General features: G+C 37.7%; 1 protein-coding gene across 10 annotated transcripts in view; it reads right to left on the bottom strand.

Annotated features, from left to right (window-relative positions):
• Positions 1–12543, bottom strand: part of LOC139140856 (histone deacetylase 4-like) — a 102930-nt gene that overhangs the window by 57442 nt on the left and 32945 nt on the right. The window contains exon 1 of one of the 10 annotated variants that reach the window (XM_070710321.1): positions 2126–2299. The exons of the other annotated variants lie outside the window; for them this stretch is intronic. Within the exon in view, the coding sequence (XP_070566422.1) occupies positions 2126–2150 (25 nt within the window). The 5' untranslated portion in view covers positions 2151–2299. Of the gene's footprint in view, positions 1–2125; positions 2300–12543 lie in introns of those variants that run through there. 10 annotated transcript variants of the gene reach the window in all.

Raw genomic sequence — 12543 nt, 5'->3', positions numbered from 1 at the left:
CAGCTCTATGGTTCAGCCAGACAATTATGATCACGCATCTATAAAAAAAAAATTTGCTGATCAGAAACAATTTTTGATACCTTAAATGATGTTTATGGAGTGGACTGTTTACCTCAATGAAAACATATACAGAGACAGCTAAATAACAACACATTTGAAGACTGACCTAATTTTCATACCAGTAGATAAATGACAAAATTCACAGTAAATACACGACAGCTGTAACTGTTGATAGCATGTAATTAATTTGCTCTATAAAATACGTACGATTTGTTGTTTTTCTCACTCAGTCTACACTGAAATACAAAGAATAAATTTGCTACCATCATATTGAATTTGTCCAGTCTGCCATTATTGCAAATGAATTCTAGTCTTGATAAAAACCCACTTGCCAACACTAATATTGGACACAGCTCCCCTACGGAATGTGTTTACAATTTGAACACACAGTATTTCTGAATCAACACTTTTTTGGGAGAATCAAAACAAACCGTATTTCACATACAGATGAAAACTTGGAAATACCATCAAACAGTACAGTTAGTGGAGCTTTTGTAGAGGTGTTTTCCAGAAAGGTGTTTTCCAGAAACACCTGTTAATTAGTAATAGTATTCCTGTGTTTGTTTAAGAAAAATTATGCATATTTCAGACTACAATTTTGGCAATGCTATCACAAGCAAGAAATAACACAGGAATGTACAACAGTCAACCAGGCACACAGTCCATGTAGCCGACAATGAGATGCTAATGATATGCGTAGTGTACAAGTTTAAGGTCTCCTTGACTAACTTTCAGCTGGTTGCTCACTTTCTACTATTTTTATAGTACTTACACAAAGTCACAGACTTATTCTACCTGCAACTTAAAACTAATCACGATTTTGTAGCTCATTCTTCACTATTTTTCATAGTATTTGATAGCCGGTATCACACAGTTCATGTTCATGTCGGCTACATAGACGATCTGCCGTCAACCATTTGTTGTTCGTATTAGCTGCACCTAGTCACATGGTATAATCTAGGTGCAATGGGCAAGATGCAGTTGAAACTACAAGGGCAACATGTCCGTAATATCACATGACCACGCTAAAACTGAAAATTATGCATTCCAGACATACTTTTCTGCAATTGCGTGCCCACTTCCTGTGAACTGATGATAGTTTTTCCATGAAATGACCACAGACAAAAAACTTCAGGTTAAATGCCAACTTGCGGAATAAAAGGGGGAACTTGTTGTTTCAAAGGCAGAAAACATTCACATTTTTTTTCCATTTATCTTTCATTTCTTTCATCTGTAGGCAGAGCTGACTTTTTAGCTTTCTGGGGACAAGGCCATGAGAAGGTTGTCCCAAACAGCCTCACTTTCACTTCATAAGTATGTCAGAAGAATGGTATCTAAATTGCTACTAATGGGCCACAGAGTGTCAGATTACCATATGGTGACACAACACCTGTTTGCTAGCTCTACCACCAGGACAGGTAAATACACCCTGGGGCTTCAACTACAAACATGGCAATACACACGTCTCCAGAATTTTTCCAATTTTTGAAGAGATCTCCGGGCAATGAACTATCGAAACATTGCGATGATACAATGAAAGGCTTGGCCGGAGGAAACTTGATCCACGTCATGTTGAATGGAACAGAAGAACTGATGTGACCAATAGAAAGTGTCAAGGCACATCTTCATGTGTATCAAACATGTTATGCAGAAGTGTAGTCGGATATGACGAGTGCAGAATGTAGGAATGCTAATGGATGCTGCCCCTCCTCCCTCCTGTTTAACAACAGAAACAGTTGTACAAAAAAGAAACTTTGAGCATCCACCGTTTGGATGGTCACACTTGCCATCTCCATGAAAACATCCGCATTTAATGGGGTCTGTGATAAACTGGAGATATGGCCAACATGACTGCGTAAACATTTCACTATCAATTTCAATGAGCCATGAAATATGAATTCTCTGTACGAGTGCAGCCATGCATGGGGAACACATGGGCACTGTCAGACGAGATGAGAATTTATAACAGCTGCACACAACTCCCGTACAATGTGTATGAATTTAAAGAGTGTGATCCCAGATAGAGATCAGCATTGGGCATGCAAACAACTCATCCACTATGTACCTGTAAAATTCCATGTCATCATCATCTTGCTCTCCACTACATACAAACTTCCTTGTTGAAATTGGTGTACAACAGATACTTTGTGTCCGTTGTCTGGGTGCCAGGCACAGACGGCAGATAGGTTTAACTTCCACTTCTAGCCAAGACAAACACCATCAACAGTCCTAGTCCCAGCACTACCAGGTTTATGTTCAACACACACACATACAGGTGTCTGGAGTTACACCACAAGGGGATTGTCAATGCCCAATCTATGCCTTGTGATAAGCTAGTTCCCAGTGTTAGCCTTGCTGGTTGAAGTCTGTTGCTTAATTTAGCACTCAGGTACCAATACAAATATATTCAAATAATCAATCAAGAGCTGGGACTGAACCATTGTTTCAATAGGTGTGATTGGTCAGGAAGGGGGTACAAAAAATAATACAACTTGACTGAGGATTTTATTAATAACCATAAGGGACAAACTACCAGGTTTTGGGAGAAGTGGTCCAAATCAGACAAAAAAATTATCAACAGAAAATCTTTCAGCCTCTCTGTTTGAGCAAAATGATCACATTGTTCACCCCTCTGAAGATTAAATGGTGTACAACTTATGATTTCCATCAGCAGCTTTGTTTTATATAAGCTATTGGATTACCCCTACTTTACCACAAAACAATCCAATGGAACCGGAAACACATATACTGACACCAGAATGAACCACATTTTCCCATTGTCCAGTGACCATGATGTAACCGTGACGTAACATTCATACCGCATGTGGAACCATGGTGTAACATTACAATTCAAGCTTGATGAGTCTGTTGATTATTTATGTTATTCATAATAAAACACATCATCAGCACTAATCAAGACTACTGCCAGTGCCAGCTGAGCCTTCAAAATAGCTGCAGTATGTCTCCAAATATCATTCTGTATCTAAGGACTTGCCAACATGAATAGTTCCTACTGTGCTCTTCAAGCCTTCAAGCACTTTCCAAAACATGTGGCAGAGCATGCTGGGAAAGATGGAATCATCACTGCTGGCTACGGCTTGGCCCACAGAGAACGTGGTTAAGAATACAAGATTTACTGTACCTTATTACTCAACAGATCTAATTCTGCTATTTTTGGGTAACATTACGGTGAACAAAGGAGGTGTAAGAGGTAGAAGAAAACACACGAAGACAAAGACGAGTGGAGGTAAAGCTGATGCAGTGTCACACTGGAAAGTCTTTGCCTTAGTAAATTCCACACATGCAATAATCTTATATGTATGCGTGCTTTGAGATAACCTAAATACAGACCTAAAGGGGTTTATTGCACTTTTTCTGCCCCTACTATATCAAATGTTTTAGTTAATTGGTGTCTCTACATTCCAAACGATTACTTTCCATGATAAGTATTCTCATAAAAGAAATCACAATATACATTGCCATGTACAAACCAGACAGAGAAACATTACCATATATACAGAAGTCCATCTGATATTATTATGTCATCTCATAGGATTTCTTCTTCTCCGTAAAACGTAGGACCATTCAAATTTTTGTGAAGTATGTAGTAAAACACTGCCCATTTACTATGCTGCAATGTTTAAGATACAAAACAGAAGGGCAACACTGACAACTTTGACAATCTGCCTGAATTGTCACATGTTATGACCTGGAACTCTAAATGTCACTTGTCATAAATTCTCTCCCATACGGTGGCTTTTGGCAGGGGGGGGAATTGTGCAGGTAGACTGCGTGAGGGGGGATTGCTTGAATATAACACAAGCTGACATCTTGGCCTATGGTAGAGAATTAGTGAAAGTTTGTCAGTCTTTCTCCGTGTGTCTGGTCACTCGAGAGCTGTTCCTTCTAGAGATGCAACTTGCGATCTTAGTGTGACACTTTGTGTTTGTGTCGGCTACATGGACGATCTGCCATATTCATTAAGACCCTTATCCTACCAGGTTCATCGGTCACCGGCACCATCAGGTCAAGTTATTTAATAACACAAGTGAGGCATAACATGTCCCATATGTTGCATTTCAACACAGACTTGTGCATGTACATTTGAACTGTAAACTGTACACATGTATGTTTTCATTAGTGCTGCTACAACATACCTTACCAAGAGATTGAAAGTACATATAGATTTGGCTCAATGCTGCTTTTCACTGAATTGGCATAGGGAAGTGATATTGTCTCGCAGGACAAGACAACTTCTGGAGAAGTGCATCCATTGATTGGCCTTCACCCTTGCACAACCATGGTTTGCCCCCCACCCCACCCAACCCTGTTATCAATACTGATCACCAGGGACTGCAGACATGCTTACAGGGAAATGGGGTGAATAGGTTAAAACTATGTTTGACATGGGGTCAACCTAGGATTTGAACTAAGTATTAATGCACAAATGAAACTTCACAAAAAATTAGGATATCAAGCCCAAATTCTGCTGATCTCAACCGGTCAGAATGACTTTTCAACCCTTTGCCTGGAAATCCTATCTGGCAGGATACAGTGAAATTATATGTCTATGTTTGCTGGAATGCAAATTTGGCTGATAGCATGTCCCACAACCCACCAAGAGGGCAAGTCAGTTTTTTGTAGGCTAACTCTGAACGTTCACATATTCATGCTGATCTTGACCCTTGACATCAAGTACAAATTTCTGACTGTTTTCATCACAGTTTGATTGGGAGCATAAATTTTGACTTATTTTCATTTATTGTTTTTTCTTATCCCTCTTTTCAGCGGGTTACACAATACACGCATGGGCCAGACAACCTGTTCAATGACAGCTGAAGAGTTACGAGCCCATTTGCAGCCAAAGCGATACGCCATTTGTTCTCACATCAATGAAAGTTTCATGTTGTCGACCTGAAAATGGGCAGAATCACCACAATACCCGCTTGCTCAACAAAAGGAGCTATTATAAATTTGTGAAAACTTTTATGGAGCAGCGGAAATAAGTACCAGGACAACCGTGTATGATTTATAGTTATGCTTTTGAACACATCCCCAGGTCCCGCTTGTTTGAATTTACCGGGACTTAGCCAGTCTGACACGAAATATGATAATTACCGCCGAACTTTTTTCTCTCAATATCCTGTTATAAATCAACATATTCACGACTGAAACCAAAACCTCTTCTACAGTCAAGCCGTGTTTGTTGTAGCCTGCTTCAGATTTTGGATATTTTATGAAATTTTAAATTTAGGAAATGTAGTCAACACCACTGCTGTTTTCCCCGATCATACTTCACTCTGTAGAAGGTATCTTAGTTTCTGAAATCAAAGATGAGCAAATATTTCCACATGAACCAAAAACCATCAACATTTACAACACTTTTGAAACATAACCACGACAGATAAAATGCAACAATCACAATAAAATGACCAGCTCTTCACCAAACATCAACAAAAATTGATTACAAAACCTATAAATGGTTTTATGCCGGCACGACAGTGTGACATACGTAAGTCAACAGCCATGCATGTTAAAGAGCTCTGGTCCATTCATGCATACGTGTACTTTAAACTCACCGAGTTATTTTGTTGACTACACAGACGAACAGACATTTGGAAACGAGGTGCCTGGGAAACACAGTACTCCAAAGTCCTGCCTGCACCATGCCACAATTATCATGAATATCTATTTTTTGACTAAAGACAAACATCATAGAAATTTAAATGGATCCTAGCGGAACTACTGTCCGAAACAAAGATAGATTTAGACAGACAGACTCTGCAGTACTCTGTCAGTGGAAGATGTCAGTTTGAGCGGAACCAGCTACAATACAAACCCTTTGAGTACCAAGGTCAATTTTTGTCATCTTTACAAAAATACCCCAGTCAATTTGTTTTCAGAATTTTGCCAAAATTTTGATAAACAAGCGACCTAGCGGCCGATATAGCTCCGCTGTGTTTATGTAGAGAATAACTATTTTTGACACATGTTGATGAAGAAGGTGGAAATCTTTGATAGCTCAATGCAGTGGCCAGAAAAAAGTGGCTAAAATAGCTGCAAAAATACACAATTGAAGATTTCATCATACTTTGAATATATCACATCGGATCATCCCTAAGAACATGTCAACCAAAGCTATCTGATGAGTAGTTTTTTGAGAATAAATTTTTCTGACCAAAAATGGCAACAATTGCCCCCCCCCCCCAAAAAAAAATGCAGATTTCATCATAATTTCAAAAGATCAAATTTAGGTTCATCTATGGAAACCTGTATACGAAATTTCAAAGCTGTTAGACCAGTACTTTTTGAGAAATATATGTTTTGACCAAAAATGGCTAAAATTGCCCAAAAAATTCAAAATTGCAGATTTCATCATAATTCCAATAAATATCATTTAGTTCATCTATAGAAACCTGTATGCCAAATTTCAAAGCTATCAGATGAGTACTTTTTGAGAAACACATTTTTTGACCAAAAATGGCTAAAGTTGCCCCAAAATACAAAATTACAGATTTCATCAGAAATTCAATATATATTACTTAGCTCATCTGTAGGAACCTGTATACCAAATTTCAAAGCTTTCAGACCAGTACTTTTTGAGAAACACATTTTTTGACCAAAAATGGCAAAAATTGCCCAAAATTACAAAATTGCAGATTTCATCATAATTTCAATAAATATCATTAAGGTGATCTGTAGGAACCTGTATACAAAATTGCAAAGCTATCAGATGAGTAGTTTTGGAAATACACATTTTTTGCCCAAAAATGGCAAAAATTGCCCCAAAAATACAAAATTACAGATTTCATCAGAAATTCCATATATATTACTTAGTTCATCTATAGAAACCTGTATACCGGATTTCAAAACTATCAGATCAGTACGTTATGAGAAATACATTTTTTGACCAAAAATGGCAAAAATTGCCTTAAAAATGCAAATTTGCATATTTCTGCATAATTTGAACAAATCTGAAATAGATCATCCCTAGGGAAATATGTACCAAATATCAAAGCTATCTGACTCGTAGTTTTGAAGAAGAAGATTTTTAAAGATTTTTTTACAAAAAAGACAAAAATTGCCTTAAAAATACAAATATGCAAATTTCACCACGATTTGAACAAATCTGACTGAAGTCACCCTAAGTAAACTGCATATCAAATTTCAAAGCAATCGGACAAGCGGTTTCAGAGAAGAAGATTTTTTTACCAAAAACACCAAAAAATGCCCCAAAAATACAAATATGCAAATTTCACCATGATTTGAACAAGCTGAAGTGAGGTTACCCCAAGTGAAGTGCATATAAAATTTCAAAGCAATTGGACTTGCAGTTTCAGAGGAGAAGGCAATTGTTGACGGACGACGACGGACGACGACGGACGACGACGACGACGGACGACGACGGACGACGACGGAAAATCAACCTATTTGATAAGCTCCGCGTCGCTGACAGCGGAGCTAAAAACTGCAGCCTATGAAATGTCATGTCCATTTGGTTCAAAATTATCAAAAAACTTACAGAAAAATTCATAAAAATTGGTAAAATGTTGCACTGAAATTTTGGTGGGAAAAATTAAAGCACTCAAAGGGTTAATTCCACATGAATGATGAATTGACTTGCAGTGTTTAAAAGACTGTCAGTCTCACTGATGAATTATAAATGACAGCGCTACATTTCAGTTATCATCCATTGGAGATACACAATATGAAAACCATCTTTACAGCTTCCTTTAGCTACGACTTTCAATGTACTTTCCAATATTTCTGTACTGTTGGTAAGGTGCGATTGTTCTTGTTCTACGCCGAAATGCTGCCAAAATGCATTGAATTCAATAAAGCCTGTACGTTTGAAATGTCCAATGTTACTGTTGACAGCTGAATTCTTATCCAGACAAGAATTCATTTGTTATGAAACCACAACATTATATATTGTACGCAGGGCTAACACTTCCGCATTTTGACACACCTTAGGGAGCACATTAAGATAATGTTGGTGTTACAGAACAAAAAAATAATAGAAATACAGTACAACAAAAGTTATAGCCATTTATCCCTTTAAACCCTTACATCAGCAAAACCCATTGTTACCGTTTGCAAGTGTTGACCTGTTCACAGGAAATTGGTAGTGAATAGGTTCAACAAACTTCTCAAAAGAATGGAAACTGAATGGGTGGTAAACTTTCTCAATCTTGGCACAGTCCTACAGCATCAACCCAGCCTGGCCAACATTCATTGATTGACTTTCATTGATCAAATATTAGCTCCAGCACGTGGTATTTAAGCTGAAGCTGAAAAAGCTAAAATAGCTGCCGACACTTGCGGCCTGGACAACCTGCTAAACACATGGACGAAGTCTGTGGCCTGGAAGTACTACAATTTGTAACATCATGCGTCCCAATATGCTTGGTAACTCAAGTCTACATCCTGACTTGGAAATGCTTTCCAGTACATCGTTGGACAATGAACTTACATGTATGCACTGTGAAGTAAGGTCTTGGTGTATCCCTTTACGTTTATGCCTTCAAAACACACAATACTTATTTTTACGTTTTCTCTTATGCTATCGGTACAGCTTGCTAAAAATAAATTTCCATTATGGCAAGAAGAAAAAAGCCCTACAAAAGGAGAAACGCAAAGGTTTCATCCAGATAAACTACGAATCTTTTTCTAACTACTATAGATAGAAACTACCGGTAAATGATATATAAATGCCTGCAGCACCAGCAGCGGCATCTTTCAAACACTACTGCTGGGTCAAACCCCATTTATGAGGAACGAGACAAATGCAGGCTGCATCAATTTTGTTGTAGCTTGAGGTATACTTTATATGATGACATGGACGGCTGTATTTCATCTGATTTCATCTATTAAAAGACTGGATCAAAAGCAAGTAAAGCGATTGAGCTCGCCAACAGAAGCCCCAATGCATCTATTTCAGGAAATATCAAATATTTATAGGAACAATGTCTTCAAAGCTTACTTTCTGAGACAGAAATATCTTGACGCTTGTGGGTTTTCATTCTGCGGTGGTTTGGCTTTGAAATGTAATTCAGAGCATTCAAATCATATCCTCAGTCTCACCTCACTGTAACTGTACTGTGTCCCACATTCAGCCATCGACTTTTTTTTCAGGTTGTAGGATATGTTGGTCAAATATCAGTAACTAACGCACAGTTTCTGTTCGTTCAGGGAAGTTTGGGTAAAATATTTAATCGCCACCCTTGATAAACCCGCAACAACTGCCCGCACACTTGCATGTACCACCACTCTGTGCATGGCATGAAAAACTGAGCCCTGTTGTAAGCCTTCTAAACTATATGAATTCACTTCTTGTGTAGATTGGCCCTAAGTCTGCGGTCTTATTATTATCACAACTGAGTAACTTGAAGGAATAAACTACAAACAATATATGTAATCGGGAAATTGGAGGAATAAACTGCAGCAGACTGGCTCACTGATGGTGAAGTGGTTGCAAAACCAACGCTATGAATGCCAGTAACCATGTGTGCACCCGAGCAAAGTTCTAAATAAGTGACGAGCCACTAGCAGGCTACCCTGCTTCAGACATGGTCCTTGGTTGATCCTACTGCAGGAGCAGACAACTTATCCATGCCTGGACTTGATTGCATCACCATAAAAACTTGTATCTGCATGTACATCAAACAAATCTTGTGAAACCGCTTGGGCTGCAGAGCTGTGCTGTAAGTTCTGAATGCAGACCATACTAGAGTCACACTGACATTCAATCAAGTTCATACTATCATCTGTATCCAATGAGGGCACTTTTGTTAAACTTTGCCTGATGATAATATGGAAACAAAAAGTTATCAAGAATAGTTGTTATTACAATGGTAAAACCCTCAGATACAAAAAATCAAGGAGACTTGCAGGGAATTTTATTGTACTGTTGCATCACGTAGTTTCTTTGCTTCAAGACAACACACGTACATCCTGTTTGAAACATATGACCCATACAAAGTGCGGGTATGCGAGCCTTGAGGTTCTCTCTTTAGAAAACTATTTTCATCAAATCAATAAGAACAGACACTGGGAGAAGGGTACTCTATTACAAACATAACATGATGGAGATGACTACGGTAATTTTAGTATCAATGTTTTATGAGTATGTTATTGTCTCAATATTTTCTGCTGTCATTTTGGGTCAGCTGTAGCTATCAAATGATGCTTATTATTTATTTTCTATTGTATTAAAATTCTAAGAGAAAATAAATTTTTAACTGGACATTTATGTATCAGTCATCTGTTTATGTTTGATCCATGACTACCTACTACTCAATACACTGTATATATTATGACACAGAAGTGGACATCTTACGAACTTTTACTGCTCTCAGCCTCTCAGCTGTGAAGGACAGGTCCTGAATATGCTATGGGTTTTTTATACAGTCTAATAATCACATAGAACAGCAGAATGTCTGGAGTGAAAATTCACATAAACCATATTGATTGTGGTGGCAGGGCTAGGCTGGAATGGGCGGCCATATGATTATTAAATGTACCAGTGGACCTCCTAGGATGGCACAAAGTTTTGCTCTATCAAGGCCACCTAGCACAGAGCAGAATTTGGTCCAGTATACCATATTGACATTGTACAAGCATATGTAATTGGCTTTATAAATACAGATTAGAACATTGAACACAAACTAATTAGAGTTGGTCAAAAATAAAATCCTTAATGTGTTTTCACATTTTGCTGTCCACAGTCAAGTTCAACACACAAATGAAGGATACAAATATTCTCTGCTGTACATCAGCAACACATGAATGCTTCACTCACTGAACAAAATGCTATTCACTTTCACAAGATTTTCCAGACAAACAACAGAACGTTTCTTCTTTTCTTCTCACAACTATCATATCAAACATGTTTACTTACTCATCAATTCATTATTATCTATTCTTGACTTGTACTCATACTGAAGGATGCGCACACCCCCTGTAGTAGTTTACTGGATGACAGTTAACTAGTTCATTTTTGCAAATACCTTCCAATTTTCAATGCTGAATGAGCACATTGTCATACATTTTGACATAGCTAGACATTCATTTTTCATACTTCTCTTTAAAAGTTTTATCACAATTGCTTTGTCATTGAATGGAAAGGGACGCATGATCAGGAGAGGTCGCCTGACCTGTATCAGGTTGGTAAACGTTAAATCAACAAAATTTACCATTTAATATTTTTCCTTATATTTCTCCCCATTTTTTTGAGAGCTACTAGATGATGCAAAGAATGGAAGTTTCCCGATACTATTTACATTACTGGCAAAATATATTCACACTCAAACACTCGTTGGAGTGGGAGTTTTAGTCCAATCATAGAACCTGCTGACTTATGAGTTAAAGTTAGTGCTGTTCCTACAGTATGCTATAGGCACATGTAAACTGCATACTGCAAAACAAGGTAGGATTGTACATCAATTTCACTTTTGCAATCTGCATGCTCACTTCATGTCATTGGACATCGGCATAAATGATCAGGTACTTGTACGTACTGACATTACTATTTACCAATGAAGATTTTCTCTTCGGTGAAATGACCCCTTGGCTGCTTAGCAATAAAAAACAATATATTTGAAAACATTTTGGATCTTCACAATGTTCAGAGGACCTAGAACTATGCTACCAAGTATGTAAATCTTCTGACTTGACAATTTCATTCACAAAGATCCCTTTAGTTCACACCGATTTGAGAAATTTTAAACATGTAAACAATATTGAACCCTAGAGTGGCGGTACTGTTTTCTTCGTTTTTCAGAGTGAACTTAAAATCCTGATAACAAAATATTTAATGGGAAGCTTCTTCCTCTCATGTTTGGCAGTTTTTTTACAGTTTTGACTTAAATCTATCTGGTTGCTGAGGGCTGCATTAAATTTGAAAATACTGTACTCCTACTAGTTAGTCACTTGTCTTTGGGGGCAGTTTCACATGTGCATCACAAAACCAGATCAAATAACCAACTTTTACACACCAAAAACTGTGATAAACACAACATTTTTTATTATGAAACCAGGTGAGATGACAAAACTCTCTAGATATTTAACTGAAATGCCATCACAAAACCAAGGTACACGGAACATTATGCCTAACTACAATTCCTGCTTTTGCGTGCTTTCAAGTGTCCATCTACGGCCTCTGGTGCAGAGATCCAAACGTGTGGTTTCTATTTAGGTCCCCTCGTCTGACCGCCCTGTCACATTCCTTACTTTGTTGTCATTGTTGTTGCTTCACAAAAGCACCAGGAGTTTGACGTCATTCGGTAATGTTATCTTGCTACCTGTCGCCATAATCTATGAGATGTAGGCATTATTTTTTGTCAAGAAATCTACAAAGTAGTAGTACAACAGTTCAGAGATTATCTAGTACACAATATACACGAGCACTTGCACATCTACTAATCAACAGTAATATATATATATATATATATATATATATATATATATAATTATGTATGTGTG

This window comes from Ptychodera flava, chromosome 9 (assembly GCF_041260155.1).
Source record: "Ptychodera flava strain L36383 chromosome 9, AS_Pfla_20210202, whole genome shotgun sequence".
In the NCBI taxonomy this organism is placed as follows: domain Eukaryota; kingdom Metazoa; phylum Hemichordata; class Enteropneusta; family Ptychoderidae; genus Ptychodera; species Ptychodera flava.
Note: the sequence above shows the minus strand (reverse complement) of the source record. Positions and strands in the feature narration are given on the sequence as shown.